The sequence below is a fragment of the Poecilia latipinna genome, unplaced genomic scaffold (assembly GCF_001443285.1).
Source record: "Poecilia latipinna isolate Pla-1442-1.1 unplaced genomic scaffold, P_latipinna-1.0 Scaffold608, whole genome shotgun sequence".
NCBI classification, from domain to species: Eukaryota; Metazoa; Chordata; class Actinopteri; order Cyprinodontiformes; family Poeciliidae; genus Poecilia; species Poecilia latipinna.
In genome coordinates, this window is record NW_015113224.1 from 119,575 (window position 1) to 136,105 (window position 16,531).

General features: G+C 40.1%; 2 protein-coding genes across 2 annotated transcripts; one reads left to right on the forward strand and one right to left on the reverse strand.

The window, feature by feature from the left end:
- The first annotated feature begins 464 nt into the window (after window positions 1–464).
- ap1s3a (adaptor related protein complex 1 subunit sigma 3a) lies at window positions 465–3,804 on the forward strand. The gene is made up of 5 exons (XM_015042926.1): window positions 465–549; window positions 2,080–2,258; window positions 2,407–2,515; window positions 3,125–3,262; window positions 3,339–3,804. The coding sequence occupies exons 1-5, from the start codon at window positions 547–549 to the stop codon at window positions 3,372–3,374; spliced, it is 465 nt and encodes a 154-aa protein (XP_014898412.1). The 5' UTR covers window positions 465–546; the 3' UTR covers window positions 3,375–3,804.
- scg2a (secretogranin II a) lies at window positions 3,533–7,088 on the reverse strand. The gene is made up of 2 exons (XM_015042921.1): window positions 6,981–7,088; window positions 3,533–5,808 (listed from the first exon to the last, which is right to left on the reverse strand). The coding sequence occupies exon 2, from the start codon at window positions 5,798–5,800 to the stop codon at window positions 3,923–3,925; it is 1,878 nt and encodes a 625-aa protein (XP_014898407.1). The 5' UTR covers window positions 5,801–5,808; window positions 6,981–7,088; the 3' UTR covers window positions 3,533–3,922.
- Window positions 7,089–16,531: the final 9,443 nt, after the last annotated feature.

Genomic DNA, 16,531 nt, shown 5'->3' on the forward strand with positions numbered 1-16,531 from the left:
AATTACAATATGCTCACAGTGTATCTCAATATGGGGAATGGGGTAATTAAAATTCAAATAATTAGTTTTTATTTATTATAGATAGATAGATAGATAGATAGATAGATAGATAGATAGATAGATAGATAGATAGATAGATAGATAGATAGATAGATAGATAGATAGATAGAAACTCCTTCCACTCCACTCCTGGTTGCCGTCGTCGAGAACGTTGGTAAAATTACACTTTAAAACAGTTGCAACATGAACGAAATGTGTGGAGATTTTAATGACATTCAGAAAATTAACATAGTTTATCCGTTAGATTTCATCCCCTGCATGTAATCAACTGTGATTCGCACACTCCGTCCACTCGGTGTGCCGGCGTGTAAATGGTGCGGACCCAATCAGCCGGCAGCCAATCAGCCGCTGGAGCGCAGCTGGGTGCGGCTGTGACTGGACAAGGTGTGCACCCTTTGATTTATGAAAAGACGAACAGTTCCTCAACGCACTGAGTGCGCATGTACAGAAGTGTACGGTTTCGTAGATTTATAGCTGTTTTATCAAATGGTGAGTATCAGGAAACTTTGTTTCTATTTCTTCGTTTGTATAAGTATGTCATATAGCTTAAATTTGTGTTGATTGCTGTTTGAGAAGTAAAAACTATATGTCGATGGAGGTTACTTTACTTTGTGATTTATGAATTGAAGTCATGTCATAGGAAAACCTTACTAAATTTGACTTTAAACAAACTAACAAACGCACAAACAAAAAAAAACATTTATTTCCTTCGAAGTGCAATATTTCCTCCTGGCAAATAAATATTAAATAATCGTCAGTCCTCAGATATTTGCATAACCAGTAGCTTACAAATGTCAGCGTCATTTTAAAATCAAGAGTTTGCTGTAAAGATATTGCTAATGTCCACATGTTGAGGTTTATTGTGTTGCACTAAGCCTGCAGCTGCACCCTGGGGCAAAGCTCTCATTAATTACCCTTGCACAACCCAAGCCTTGTATTTACTGTGCCATAGCACTCAGAGGTGATTTACATGCGCTGTTTCCCAGGTGATCCTCCCTTTATCTACCTGGTTGTGCAAACGCTGTCTGATTGTGGTTTCCGTGTCTAGCGAGAGTACTGCTGAATGTTTGACTTTAAGTGAGCATGTTGATGGCATCTTTAACAACCATCAACATGCTCAACACGCAACCAGCCTATATATAGATATATATATATATCTATATATAGGCTGCATTGAAACTGTATGCAGCAGTGCACTCTAAGCACAGCTGTGTAAAAACAGCCCTCTTTGAATTATTGTGTTATTGGGTCAAATATAATTGAGAGGGTCGGGTTATGGATTTGACCCAGCATTCCGGGTCATGTTCTTCAACATGAAAAATGGGTTCAAGTACTTATCTCTATATTAAGAGTTAAAAAAGGAGAGAATAACTCATAACTGGAATAACTATGTAACACAAATAACAGCTATAAATCTATCCACTTTCCTGTAACTTATCAATTGTGGCATTAAAACTGCGTCATCCTTTTAACGCTCCAGTTTAAAAGCCAGGATTTTCTAAAGTAACTTTACTGTGTTTGTTGTAAACAGGCCAAAAGCCTGCAATCTTGTTTTTTCAATCAAGTAATTGACAGAGTGCAGCAACAGGTGGAGGAAAGTCAGTTATGTTACTCTGTGACACCCAGAGAAAACTCTGGTAAGTGGTTCACTGTCTCTAGCATCTCATTAGTGAGACTTTAAATGACATAAAATAATAGTAAAATAGACTTTGGCACTTTTACACAATGCTACAAATCACAGTTTGGTACATACTTTGGTTTTATTACATACTGCACATGCTAAAATGTTTTTTTTTTTTTTTGGTTGAACCAAACAAACTGGGTCACAAACTCTAACCTGGCGTTTGATCAAACTTATGTCCCAAAAGCAAATGTCCTGCCTTTGGGCTAAAGAAGTAATCCAACAGTTTTTTAATGTGTACTTGCATAAGTTTACACCATTCAATAAACCAAACTCCTCCTCTGCTCCGATTCCTCCTCTGCTCCGATTCCTCCTCTGCTCCTTGCACCTTTTTCCAGTTGCGTTTCCTGTTGCTGTTCAATCGCCAGGGAAAACTCCGACTGCAGAAATGGTTCGTGCCGACATCAGACCGGGAGAGGAAGAAGGTGATCCGTGACATGATAATGCTGGTGCTGCCCCGTCAGCCTCGGACCTGCAACTTCCTCCGATGGAAGGACCTAAAGATTGTTTACAAAAGGTGGCAGCACAAGACACGACATGACATATACTGGCTTTATATTCAACAGACAAAACACTCCTACAAAACCCTGATACTTTATGTTTGTATTGTTTTATCTTTTTAGCACCTTTTGAATGCTTTGGTCCTTTCTTGTTTCTGATTGCAGATATGCCAGCCTGTATTTCTGTGCTGGTCTGGAGGAGCAGGATAATGAACTTCTTGCTTTGGAGGTGCTGCATCGATATGTTGAGCTGCTGGATAAATACTTTGGTAATGTAAGTTGTCCTTTCACACAGGGGGTTGTGAGTTACTCTGCTGGGAAGGCTTAAGTTGCAGCTCTGCTTTGAATCACGTGAAGTTCAAAATTCTTCCAGTAGGATTTTTGTTCATACACAGGAGGGAACACTGCACATTTTAATCCGCAGCAAAACACAAAGAGAAATGGATTAAATTGTCTAGATTACTTGAGTTCAACTAAAGAAATTACAAACTTGTGGAGAAAAGAAAAGTCCTTTTACGTGAACTCTGAGAAGACCAAGAGTCTGATGAGGCAACAGCTCTATCATTAAAACGCTGCCATCAAGCCAAACTTAAGGAATTTAGGTGTTGCTTTTGACCAAGTTGTGTTTCTTGAATGTGTGTTCCCTTTGACATTAAATAAGTTTTTTTCAAAAAAAAAAAAAGACAAATCATGTAGATAATTACTTATTTGTAAAAGCAATGAAAACATCCAAGGGGCAAATCACTTTTTAAACTCAATGTATATTTTCTGTTTCGTTTTGAAACACTGACTTTATCTTTCATGCTCCTGCTTCCATTACCGGATTGTTAAAGTCGCAAACTTCCACTAGAGGATCCTCAGACCGAAATATTTGTCACCTTAGGTGTGTGAGTTGGACATCATCTTCAACTTTGAGAAGGCCTACTTCATCCTGGATGAATTCCTGATGGGAGGAGAGGTTTTAGAAACGTCCAAATTTGCAGTGAATGTGTCTATGGAGCAGGCTGACACGCTACAAGAGGTATTATAACCTTTACCACAACATATCATATTGCTTTCATTGTTGCATCTCAAAAGCATTTGTTCTGCATCCACAGACAATGGAGGAATATATGAGCAAACCTGCCTACTGAGCCAAGAGAGGATGAGGATGTTGGTGAAAATGTGTTAGTAGTGTGACCCTGAAGACTCCTTTTTATTCATCTCAGGGTTCTTAGAAGGATTTACTGTTCAGGTGTGTGTGCTGTGTGTCGGTGAGTAAATGGAGAAACACAACACAGTAAGGAAAAAATAAAGTCAATGCTTTATTAACCTCAGGAATGTCACATATGACCACAATTAAGAAAGAATTACAAAAAACACACAGGAATCTAAGGAGTTGAACACTGGCTGTGACTGTCTCTGTATGTGTGTGTGTGTGTGTTGGTGGGTGTGTGTGTGGAACACTTAAGGCTGGTGAAACATTTACTGCATGTATCGCCGAGCAACAAATTTGTATTCAGCAAAACATCAAATGAAAGTCTGAACACTGATTTTTACCAATAAATAAGAACTTTTTTAAAAATCTACAGAGCAGTGTAAGTTGTGTGTGTTTTATTCTTCAAAATACTTTATTTTCGCCTCCCCCACCGTCACCTAAACAATATATATTTAAATATGAATCTGTATCAACCCCCTATGATTATATTCCTTTTGCAGTTTTGTCTTCACTTTCTTCTGTCTCTGGGTTCAGGTAACTCAGCACTTTCATCACAGCTTCGTTCTCCGCGCTCTGACTTTGTGTCTCTCCGTCCCTCTCTGCATCTTCTGACTGTCTCTTTTCTTTTGGGCTTTTCTCCGTGTCCATCAGGTCAAAGTATTCCTCGATGGCCTTTTCTAAGGAGCCCGTCGTGCTCTGTCTGACTTCTTCTCTTTTTTGGGTGGCCTTGTTGTTGCTAAAAGCAGGTTTGGGATACCGTGCCAGCATCTGAGCTGCTAAATAAGCTGCCAGCTCATCCTCGTCCACCGTGTCGTCGTAGTCATCTCTGAATGTGTTGGGAAGGCGCCGTTGCGTGGGAGCGGATTCCCTCAGACGCCCGGCAGGCTGAGTGTGAAGTTGTGACAGGGAGCTCTTGTGCTGCCTCTGCTTCCTGGCAGGAGCTGGCTCCTCCTCGCCACCCATGCCCAGTATTTTGAGGATCTCCTCTGTTCTCAGCTCCTCTGGGGTCTTTCTCACATAAGATGATGGGCGTATGTTGTAGAATTTAGCTGCAGGAGTTGCTTTCTTGAAAGAAAACCTGCTCTCTGCTCGCGGTAACTGATTACTTTTTCTCAGTTTGCCTTGGTTCATTCGGTTTCCGGGTCTGAGCAAGTCCATCAGGTCTTCGGGTGGGATCTGGTACTTTTGGGAGATGGTGAGGAGCTGATAGATGACTCGTGGGTCGATATTGTCTTGGTACTGATTCTGAGGCAGCCTCCTCTCTGTCCTCCCGCCCTCTTCCTGGGCTAGTTCTCGTTTTTGCTCCTCTTCCTCTGTTTTTTCAAGCACCTTCAGGAGGTAATAGTCCACCAAGTTGGCCACATCGTCCGCATCACTCGATCTTTTCACTGCAAAGCTGTCTTCGCCTTCATCTTCATCATCCTCTTCAGCTTCTTCGTCATTGTCATCAGTGTAATCAAACCCTCGGTCAACCTCATGGTTACCGTCCGTCTCCTCTTCTTCCTCCTCTTCCTCCTCTTCATCCTGTCCATCCAGTGGACCCCAGTCTGTGAGATCTCTGTCTCCGTCATCGTATGCTGCATGCCTCACGTTGAACACATCTTCGTCTTCTTCTGCTTCGTCTTCTCCCATGTCATCGCCTTTGTCTTGTCGCTTCTGCAGGATCTTTGCGCCTGTCAGCTTGTCCAGCTCGTCAAACACGGACTGCAGCGTGGCCAAGTTCTGAGGCGTGTACTTCTCTTCCACGTTCTCTTTGGTGCGTTTGAAGGGACTCTCACGTCTGGGACCTTCTCCGTCCTCTTCCTCGCCACCCTCACCTTCTTCCTCATCCTCAAACAACAAAGGCAGCTTCTTGTGAGGTGTGACACCTTTTTCTTTCTGTGGCATTCTGGGATAACTCGCGTCCATTCCCTCTGGACCTGGGCGGAGCAGAGCTGGCCTGGCAGCTTTCTTCGTCTGCTCTAGAGTGCTTAGCACAGCCTGGAGCAACTCTTCGCTCTTATCCTTCCTTCTCTCATCCTCCTGCTCTTCCTGCTCGTCTTGGCTCTGTGTGGGGTTGGAAGCCAGTCTCAGGATGGCACGCAGCTTCTCAGCATCATCCATATGGCTGATATCACGCTCTGCAGCGTGGGGAGCTCTTTGGTGGAGACTTTCAATGTACTCCAACGCTTTCAGCATATCTGTGTCAGGTGCCTGGAGCACATCTCCTTCCTGTGAGTCAGGTTCGCTTCCCCGTAGCCTGTGGTCACGGATCGAGGCCCCGATGACACCAGTGAAAGTGAGGAAGAGGGAGATCAAGAGCGGGCTGGCTAAATAGATGAGGAACGGCCTGTGTGGTGAGGTCTGAAGGAGTGACGGCATGGTGACGTCTGCAGGAGGAAGATAAACAAGCGCATGTCAGCACTGACCTTTATGCATTACAGCAAGCGCCAGGTTCACATGGTGCACTGCTCTGGCAGGGGTCTGTTGTCTTTTTTTAATTATTGTTGATTAAAAATGTTTATTCCCACTGACTGCATAAGAAAAAACTGAAAAAGGTGTTCTCCCTACAACAAATTATCATTATAATTAAATTAATATATACTTTGAAGCCATTTCTTTTTTTGAATCTTTTATTTAGATTTTTAAATGGGAACCTTTTTAGTCAAACTATTTTGTTTCGCCATTTAATAAATCTAGAAATTTATACTGAAAACAATAGTTTTGTGAATAATATGTTTCTGCATCACGGCAGAACCCGTAAGAACCCGCCTGTTGGTGTCATTTGAGCCTCGTACTAGGACGCAGTCGCCTCGTTTCCAGTAGCAGCAGCGGCGGTATTCAGCTCCCGTACAAATCCTATTAGCCGTCAACTTGCTGCTCTCCGGGAGTCACGTCGCCGTTGTCAAGGGAACCCGGTAAAGACTGATGTTCCTATGAAACCTCTCCTTCACCCTGGATCAACCTCCCAACATCCAGTTGTAGTTGTTTTCAATCCACCATGAAAACAACTCTTCCACTTTATCTTCTTAACCAAGATAAAGTGTCCTGAACTTCACATACACTATTATTATTATTATTATTATTATTTATTATTATTATTATTACTACTACTACTAATTTATTTATTTTAAACAGTCTTTAGCAGTTTTTGTTATACTTGTTTCCTAATTTTATTCTTTGATTTTTTTTTTTACACTACCGCACTAAACTTACAGGAAAGCCTTTTTTCCCCCTTTTTTAATTAAACATATTTTTTGTTTAATAGTCAGCTTTCAGTCGATAGAGCGCAACATTTGCATATAAAATTATCTAAATGGGCCGCGAGAAGAACAGCTTCCTGCGTGCGACAACAACATAACCTCCTCCTCCGAGCGTGTGTGGCGGAGCCTCAGGTTGGAAAACAGCGCTCGCAGTGTAATATTTCATTTATTTATTAATTTTTCTTATCATGAAACGGAATAAATGAGCACATATTTAACTTAAGAATAACATTAACATTTAGAGTATTTAGCGTAGACCAGAGCTGGCTGTGACGTTATTAAATAACAACCGGACCTACCTTGTGTTCTTAGTTTGTGTCGAGGCTCGTGAGTGAGTTGAGCATCTCTCAGCCTCGCGCTTGGAGTCTAGTTTCAGCACCGCGGACAGCTCCTCGTGCTATTAGAGGTGTCACCTGACTCGTGCGTCACTAGATACGCAACTCTCTCTCTCTCTTATTTGTGTTTTTTTTATGTGTGCGCGCCCGCGAGTGCATTTACACAAAAGGCACCCCCCGACGCACGCGCGCTGTTCGCTTGAGTCAGCCAAACCAAGCCTAGCTCGCTCTCTCTGGTGTGAGAAGAGTTTCGTTCATACAGCCGCCACCTCTCCTGTCGCAACTCATAATGAAATGAATTATAACAGGACTATATTTAGAACTAAATGTCTCTTTGAAGGTGAGAGTTACAACGCAGTTTTTTTTTTTAGAAGCGCTAAAGTTAAAAGAGAATTGAACTCCTGTTGCTATATTTGATGCAGAGGTGAGAATATTAAAGAGTTAGTGAAAGCTTACAAGGAACTGTTCCGGTGTTTTTACTTTTAAATCTGAACAAACTGATTGTAGTTATGGCATCTCAGTGTTTGTGTAGCAGAGGCCTTGGCGTTATGCTGTCATTGACTGATGTTGTGTCTCTGCTGCAGCGCAGAGCAACAGACACAGTTAAAGTCCGCCGATGACTCACATATGGACTCCGCCAAAGCCCGAGACGGGCGGGGTGACAGAAGGACTGCAGAGATGTGTGTGCGTGAGTGTAGGTGCGTGCGTGTGCGTAAGAGAGTATTTTGTGTGTAAGTCAGATAGAATATACTTTTGCCGACGGCCACTGAGCTCTACTCTCTATTTTTGGCTGCTTGTCAAATCTTGTCAACTAAGGAGATGCGTGTGTGTGTGTGCGTGTGTGTGTGTGTGTGGGTGTGTGTGTGTGTGTGTAAATTTGCAGCTTCATTCATAAATCTGGTTGCTGCGTTTAATCACAGCTCCAGCTATCCTCCATTGACCTTATCTGATAGTCTGATGCTTGCGACTTAGTCCTGTTCGCAGCTTATGTAGAGCCTTACAAAAGTACAAAATAAAAATAAAAAAACGTTTTAAAATGTTATCACATTACAACAAACCTTAATGCACTTTACTGGAGTGGTGCATGATTCTGAACTGAAAGAGTTATACTAATTCTAAGCTCTTTATGCAAAAGTGCCAAGGAAATAGCTTTTATTGAAAGAAACTCTTAAGAATTTGCATTTCTAAATTATCATAAGCCATGTAAGGGATATAATATCAGGATGTATTTCAGAGTGGCGGAGGACCAGAAGGTAGGAGGAGCTACTTGCCGCCCCCTGATGAAATGGTACCCTGGGTGGTTGCTCATGTCACCCATATCAGAAACCACCTTCGGTGGCGGCAGCATGCTGTGGGAATCATTTTCTTCAGCAGAGACACTGAAGCTGCTCAGAGCTGATGGACAAGTGGAAAGAATGAGTGGAAGAAAAAGAGTTATAGAAATAAAAACCTTGAGACTGTGGTGAGTTTCACCTTCCAGCAGAATAATGACATCACACATAAATTCAGAGCCACGGTGCAGTAGTTAAGATAAAAAAAAAATATATTTATGTTCACAGTGACGTTCCTGCCAAAGTAAAAATGTTTGAGCTATCCTGAAAGGAAAAATGGGCAAAAATTTCAGTCAGTAGACTTAAAATCAAAACTTTTCAGAGTTTTAAAGTCTCCTTCCAGTGATTCACAGATTATCTGTCCATTAAGAAACAAATTTAGCAAGAAAACAGTTTTAAAAGGTCAGCCACGATTTCTAGTTTTAACTGAAAAACAACATGAGGAAAAAAAGCTTTTACTTTAAGAGAGGAGGGGAAATGACTGCTGAGTCATGGAAGAAAATCCTTTCAGACTCATTACGGGACTTTGAAGGCTTAGTCTTGTTACATTCAAACATTTATCTGGATTTTTAGAAACACGGCACAGAAACAGCAAAGCTTATTTTTCCACCATGGTTACTCATGGAGTAAAATAAACCAGAACAAAAGACTTCCTCTTAAACTGAGTACAGTTCTCTGCTTAGTTTTCCCCTCTTACATTTACACATTCTGGAAACACGTGTACTGCACCATTTTTGTACTGATAAAGCCTGTGCCGTCAGGCTAATTGCCTTAGGATGTGTTCCTGGCAGCAGTACTGGTAAACAGAAACCAATTACAACTGCCTCCCACCCACATGTCCACTAGAAAAGACAGAAGACTTTCAGGTTAAATTAACTTCCTAACAATTACCAACATCATTCCCCCCCATTTTGTGGTGTAAATGTTTGGTGTCAGTCCTTTCTCAGAGGGTGAATTTGAAACTGTTCCCGGAATGGCAAAACCAAAGAAAGATGCAGGTTTGAACACTTTTATGTCATTTGTGTGTTGTTCTAGCAGGTTTAATTCATCTAACTGGCATTTTATTTATGTAAAAATCAATGCGGAAGGACAGCATCTGAAAAGTGTGGTGTGTATTTATGTTAAGCCTCATTTGCTCTGAGAATAAGCATCACCATAAGCAAACCTACAGATAAATGTCCAACTAAACTGAAAGGTTGGATGAGTACACTATTAATTAATCTACAGTGGAATGGTTCAGATCAAAAGCATATTTGCGAGTTCGAATGTGACCCTCTCCATCCAGACTGACCGAGGATAAGGTATTTTTGCAAAAAAAAAAAACAAACAAACAAAAACAAACAAAAAAAATGTCTCTCATGTAAAATCTCAACAAAATACATCAGTAGGCTGTGAGAACAAAACAGGAAAACCTTCAAAGTATGCGGAACCTTTAGCAGGACAGTGTGTGATATGTTGCCGTGTGTCATTTCGTTTTAATTAAAACACATGAAAATTTCTCTTTGGAAGTGTTTTTTCCAAACACGAGCTGATCACTCCCACTGAACTGGCTTCTCCTCTTCCTACCTCCCATCTCTGGGTGTTTGTCAAACCTGCGGCTCTTCATCCATTTTAACTCGGCCTGCCGGCCAATGATCCTGTGTCGTAGCTCAGGCTGTCAGGCTCTTGGCAGGCACCTTGTAGAGACAGAGTGATGCAGGGCGGTAGAGGGAGTGGTTGTGAATGGAGGTTTGACGTCAGCCTCTTCCCTCCACTCCACATTAGTATGGGTTTGTGTGTCTGGGAGTGATCGATGCTTGGTCTCTGCTTTGCTCTTTTAGGTTTTTGTAAAAACTTATGATCTACCATCTGTCTCAGAGTCCCTTCGAAATGATATAACACACCCGGTCAGATATGAAAAATGTTTCTTTTTTTGTCATGTTTTTACCTTTCTCTGAAAAGATGAAAATAATCAAGTGATTAGATTCTGAAAATAGCTTGTTTACGTCCTCTCATCTGTCTGCTGAATAGAGAAAAGGACAAACACAAAGAATCCCATTTATATCTAACATTGTTCCCATCCCAAAAAAAAATATTTAGAAGGCTAGTTTAAATTTATTTCCACCGGACATTGTTGTACATGAGTTTAAATCTGTAATTGTGCTGGCTTTTTGTCTATTTTTCTCCCTGTTCAGATGAAAATAGGGAGCCCACTGTAGGTCAAAAATAATTTGTATATCCACAGGAGCATGAGTCACTCCGACTTCCTGAACAGAATGCAGCAGAACCAATTAAGGCACTTTAGCTTCTTATGGAAATCTAAATGAAATGGACCGGATTTGTGTCACGCATAAGGAATCACAAGAGGACCTAAGGCGTAAATTCATCCTTTACAGACAGGATGTGAAAGTTTAACCAGGTTCTGCTCCTCTCCCCACCTACTTTTATTTCACTATTTGTAGCTGCAGCAATATAACATAACACCAGGTTAAAAATATATATATTTTGATTTGGTGGGCAAGACAAAAAAGTATTTAATTGCATTTAAATTTTCATTGCTAAGGTAATTATTTGTTAACTGTAACACTGTATATTTTTTAGACTTAAATGTCAATTTCACACATATACACAATCTTCAACTGACAGTTTATTTTATGTCAATATCTTTTTATGTTACCTTTCATGGTGCTTTATTACACAATGCATCTTTTTTTTTTGGCACTAGAGTGACATTGTCACTTTGACTTCTCCTCACTTATCAACTATACACATGCGCCCATCAGCAGCTACTTCCTGTTAGCCGGAGAGTTGTGTTAACTCAACTGTGAGCTTGAAAACTTAAATATAAACATATAAACAAATGTTTACATTTGTTTATTGCGAATGTGGATACGAATAGATTTGATTTGAAGGATCTTACCGAACAGCTAAAGTGAACAATCGATAATCTTGATGTATCTAGTATGTATAATCTGATGTATAGAGGATCATGACTTACAGCTATAGGTCCATATGAACTGGATTTGCAGTAGAGAAGAACTCTGAAGTGTGTTGAAGCACATACCACTCCGTATTGCGCATAGATCAATTGTTGAGAGACTAAAAAGTTGTGAATTTTGAAGCTACAGCTCAAATGAAAAAATGTGTTTTCCACACTGTTAACAGTAAGTCTGTTACCAGGACAAGAAGAGGAAGAAGAAAACGTGAGCAGCAGCTCATAGCAAACAATAAAAACTTTCTTATCTAAAAGTAAGCATGCAAGTTTGTGAGAAAGTTACAGGATGGACTGGAAAGGTCATATTTTATCACTGAGGATTTGGAGCAACCCTCTGAAGAAAAGTTAGTTTATCCACTGAGCCTGAAACGGAAAGATCAATTTCAAGGTTTGTTCTGCTGGAACCTAAAGAACTGCTGCACACTCACTACTGCACCCAACGTATCTCCACTCACCTTACAGCTGATATGATGGCCTGTGAGAGACTCCAGTCACCATCAGAGGAAGTAATTAAAAAAATACCTTGGTGTGCTGTTACAAAGAGGGCTGCTCACTGGGTAAGGATGAGCTGGAGTTCATTGTACTTAACTCACAAAGTGATTTTGTCTGCTCTGTGTACTGCATTGGGTGTGTAAACAGTCCCAAGCTGCACACAAAGCACACAGAATAAGGAAATGAGGCCAAGAGGAAGACCAAAAATTAGATTTAAAGATGTGGATAAAGAGGGCGTGAAGTTAGTTGGTGAGAGGATTCAGAGGACAGGAAAAAATGGAGACAGTTGGTTCACTGTGGCAGGGAGAGAAAAAGCCAAAAGAGAAGAAGGAATGTTAGAAAACGTAGCATAAAAAAAATCAACTCTCGACTGTAGGATGAGGGAATTAACTCTGAGCAATTGAAGAATGCAAACTATTCACCTCAAACTTTATTGTTTTGCACTGATTTTTGCCACCTCCCTTGAAGTCATGAACCTGAATACAAACATCAAAATAGCAAATTTATTTGTACAAGTTAAAAGAAGGATTTTATATTTCTGAAGACCTGCAGTGGATATCCATATCAGTCTGTATTGTTGAAAAGTTGTTTGTGAAAAGGAATACACCTCCGGTCATGAATTTTAACTGCTATAGAACAGACAGAACACAGATTTTATGGATCTCAGATAAATATTTGCTAAGTTAGAGCAAAACTACATCAAAACGTTACTTAGCTATTTGTTTTTGTTTTTTTAATGTTTCTTTGTCAAAAGTGATTCATCCTAGAAAAACTGAGCTATTTAAACACCTGAACTGGGGGTTGAATTTTTTAGGTCTCCCAATTTTCCTCTAATATCTCCTGACGTCTTCCATAAACAGATAAATTAACATATAACCTGCATATATGGACTCAAATTCAGGCTTCTGACTTTGCTAACACTACTTGTGTCATGGTTCATCATTGCCATCTGCACAGAAACATTTTCAAAGTATCCCCTGCTGCACTCTTAGTTGCTTTGTGCCTCTCGCCCCCTTTTTTAAATGTCTTTTACACATTTCTTGACGGAAATTAAATTAACGATCTTGAGCTGCAAGTGTAAAGACAACAGAAAATTAAAAGTTGTAAAAATGATTAAACACCTTTTTAATTACACCTCTGAACCAACGTTCCACTCACATCACGAAGCAGCACGGCTTTACCACAGTAATAGCACAGTGGTGCATGATCTTTGCTTCTTAATGTGTTCTACATCTTTTCCTCTCTCTGATTTTCTCGCCCAAGGCAGCTAATACGACTCATAAAAAAAGAGGGAAGCTGGGAAAATGTGATGAAAGGAAGTTGTTTGAAGGGATTACTAAAAGGGAGGACAGTTTCTTCTTAGCTTTGCTTCACACTCTGTTAAACTTAAAGCATAAGCAGCTTCCTAAATATAACAGTGCGGAGCTGCTGGATTCATTTATTTTGTTTCATAAGCAAATTGTTGCTTATGAAAGCAGCCCAGTTCTTTTGCATCCAATTTTCTTATTATGTCACTGCTTTAAAAAAAACAACTTTAAGTCAGGAATCAGCTTTCCTTTTGACACGTAAGGAAGTATTTTTATTTAACTCTCTCTGATGCGCAAAAATAAACTTGACCTCGTTTCCTCCTCTCAGGCAGGCTTTTGTGTTGTTGCACATCTGGGAATGCTCTGGATGATGGTAAAACTAACCAGCAGTGAAGTTTTGTAACATTTACAAAAAACGAAATGCAGATGGAATAGAGTAGTTTTTCTCCAGCGAGGTCCATTTCTGTTAAAGCTGGATTCCGCCTTTTGCTCCAAGAGCAGCAACAGGATTTCATAACAGACTGTATAATAATTAAGTTGGTTCAAAGCTCCAAATGATTAGGAAATCACTCAGTCATGTTATTTTGTGCTGTAAAGCTTCATGTTTGGTTTTGCATCCTGAGTTGTGCAGCTACATTTCTTATTCCATGTATTGTATGCACTACAGTCTTACAATTTTTAACCAGGGACTGAAACCTCGCCTTTACAAAACAGAATGAAGGCCAGAGTAACACATAATAACGAGAGCTCTCCACATTCACTGGCAGCCTTGTAAATTTGTGGGAATAAAACAGAAGAAGCTTCAAATAAGTTTGCATAATCTTATTCTGAAACATTTTTTAAGATTCATCCTCTAATTGGAGTACATTTATAAAAATATCCCATGTTTTTGATAGAATCACTGAAAGCACATGACCCCATTTTGTGAAGAGGACAGTAGTTATTGTTCTTTTATAATGTTTCACATGGGGTTGAATCTTCAGAAACTCACTTATATTTTCCAGATTCACAGATAATTTATATTCTTTACTTCTCAAGAGCTGACAGTCATAAATAATGGCTGACTTTGTGTCTCAGCTTTCTCTATTACTATATTTTTATATGTTTTTGGTCATTGTTGTGATGTAAGACCAAATACAGGTCTCCTTTCAGGTTATTAGCAGGGCCCACCTCATTATTATTTTTATTTAAACTCTGCCTTCTGGTATTTTAAAGAGTTGGTTGCGCTGCGCTTGCTTACATTGTTCCCAGTGCCTTGGGAAGAGAAACAGGAAGTCATGCATTACTAAATAGAAACCTTTAGAAACTCTGATCTGTTTAAGTAATGTATATAATGCAAAATGCTACTGTTACATTTATTTTGGAGGTATATTTTTTAACATGAATATGCTCAAATCAATGACTGGATTGAAACTGATTGAAAAACTTACAATTTCAACTTTCTGGTGAAACTATCAGTGAAACAGTGGATGCTGCAAAATGGCTTGACCAGGCCTGAGGGGTTGCTAGGCTATGATTGACGCCATAATTAGTGAGCTGTGATTGTGTGACTCTTTGCAGGAAGTAAGCCCTCAACAACCTGCTGTTTTCCAGTAAAATCTAAGCCCTGGCCTCCCTCACTTTCCCTGTCTAGTAAAAAAAAAAAAAAAAAATATCCAATTTAATAAGGTCAAACGTCATATACAGTTTGCATATCTGCTGCTGTTTGTCCTTCCATCTGACAGGTGTGTTATATCAGATACAGGACTCTGCTACCTTCATCTAATATTTACATCTTGTCTCTACATAGCCCTCAATTAACATGGAGAAGATCACAGTTTCCTCACAGATACCATATGTGATGTGCAGGTCTTTGCTTCTCTTGATCTCCAGTAAATTGTTAACAAAAAAGCACAAAAGAATCATTTTCAGCCCAAACGAATCCTCCTAGGGCTTATCTGTGTGGAGTTTCCTTCTTCTTCCTGCGGATGCACGGATTTTACCTTGGCTTATACCCCACAGTTCAGAAAGATGTGTTTTAGTTTAGCTGGTTATTCTAAATTATAGGTGTGATTGCGAGCATACATCGCTTTTTGGCTTTATGATAGACTGTTTGTTTGTGCAAAACAATAATAATAATACAATTTATTTGCATAGCACTTATCTAACTACTTAAAGACACTTTGCAGGAGTACAAAAATATAAAATCAAGCAATGCAACAAAACAGAAAAACACACAAAATGGGCAGATTATACATTAAGGGTAATTTGCCAGGTATAAACAGTTCCTGCTTAGATTCGTTGAAAAATACAAAGCCTTCCAAAGATGTTCTTTTCCCTTTGGCTTTTTCACATTTTTACAAATGTCAACACAACTTACTGGGATGCGTAGAGAAAACCTAACCCTCCGTATCACCTGAACACACCACCCACTCTGAGAAATATGGTAGTGGCAGCAGGATGCTGTGGGGATGCTTTTCTTTAACAGCAAAGAGAAGCTGGTTGGAGTTGATGGGATGATAGATGGAGTTAAATAAAGACCAAGCCATGGATAGAAACTTGAAAAAACAAAAAACAAAAAAACTAAACTGCAGTACTGATGTGTCAAAATGTGAAAGTCTTAGGGGAATAAATACTTTTTCGAGGCTCTGTTCACAGTACAGATAACAATAATAGCTTCTTTTCAAGGGTGTCGGTAACTTGGACCAAAGAGCCGTTTTAAACTCCAAGCAAGCACTTTTACACCTTATTTCACACCATTTCTCTCCAGGCCTGAGGTATTATTGACAGACGACCACTTTGTTTTGGTTTATCTGCTCCTGCTCCTCGTCCATGATGACGAATTGGTCCTTTAATTGCTGGATGAGCTCTCCCCCCACCCCCAGTTAGCCGAGCGGTTGCTAAGTGCCCAGCGAGAGACAGGAAGGAGCATTAGGACTGCGGCTGTCTGCTGCATCCATCTGTGACATCCAGTGGGTTAGAAACACAGAGAGAGACAAAGAGGGGCGTCTGGAAGCAGAGTCAGGATGACTCATAGGTCAGATTTGCGTGAGCGAATGTGAAAAGCGCGTTCCTGTGAGCGGATGTGAAATTACATTTATGCCTGTGCACATTATGCAAAGTCGAGCTTCATTGTGAGTGAGTTTGTTTATGATGGGAAAATAGAGAGCATTAAGGCTTTTTCCTCCAGCTGTGGGTTGAAAACCCTGATTAAAAAATACATTAGAGATGTTTCTCTTTGATGCAACATTAGCTTTTTAAACGTGTGTCTCTAATCTGAGTCTCTTATCGCCACCCGTTGCCACTTAGAGTGACTTAGCAGACTTGAATGTCATGCTAATGTAGCTGTGTGAATTGGACCACAAGAAAATTTATAACAGGACTAGCTGAGTAAACAGTGCCTGCAGCTTCCTCTCCTCAGTTTTTCACCAC

Coding starts and splice junctions, on each gene's coding strand:
- ap1s3a (XM_015042926.1), top strand. Junction 2,259..2,406: donor CTAAAGATTGTTTACAAAAG/GTGGCAGCACAA, acceptor TTCTGATTGCAG/ATATGCCAGCCTGTATTTCT. Junction 3,263..3,338: donor AGGCTGACACGCTACAAGAG/GTATTATAACCT, acceptor CTGCATCCACAG/ACAATGGAGGAATATATGAG.
- scg2a (XM_015042921.1), bottom strand. CDS start 5,800: ATGCCGTCACTCCTTCAGACCTCACCACACAGGCCGTTCCTCATCTAT.